A 284-nucleotide genomic window follows, 5' to 3' on the forward strand; every position below is an offset into this window, starting at 1 on the left:
GGGGGTGTATGAATTGAGGTGAAATTGGCCTCAGGACCCTGAGGGCTGTGACGTTGTTGAACAGGTGGCCGGGGGGATGAAGCTGTACACCTGTGCGCTCAGACCAACCGGGATTTATGGAGAAGATAACCCACTCATGGAGAACCTGTACCGTCAGCTGGAGATATTCGGCCGCAGGAGGCTTCGCCTGGCGGGGAAAGAGGTGGAACACGGGCGTGTTTACGTCGGTACGAGACCACTCCTCCCCCACCTCCCTGGGACCAGGGTGGGGGTGGGGGTGGGGG

General features: G+C 60.6%; 1 protein-coding gene across 1 annotated transcript in view; it reads left to right on the forward strand.

The window, feature by feature from the left end:
- Positions 1-64: 64 nt before the first annotated feature.
- The window catches only part of LOC125482615 (3 beta-hydroxysteroid dehydrogenase type 7-like), a gene marked incomplete at its 5' end in the record, with an annotated part of 2,415 nt that continues 2,195 nt past the window's right edge, over positions 65-284 (forward strand). The window contains one exon of the mRNA XM_048594723.1: positions 65-265. Coding sequence (XP_048450680.1) covers positions 65-265 — 201 coding nt within the window. The remainder of the gene's footprint in view (positions 266-284) is intronic.

This window comes from Rhincodon typus, unplaced genomic scaffold (assembly GCF_021869965.1).
Source record: "Rhincodon typus isolate 14 unplaced genomic scaffold, sRhiTyp1.1 hic_rhity00013621, whole genome shotgun sequence".
NCBI lineage: Eukaryota > Metazoa > Chordata > Chondrichthyes > Orectolobiformes > Rhincodontidae > Rhincodon > Rhincodon typus.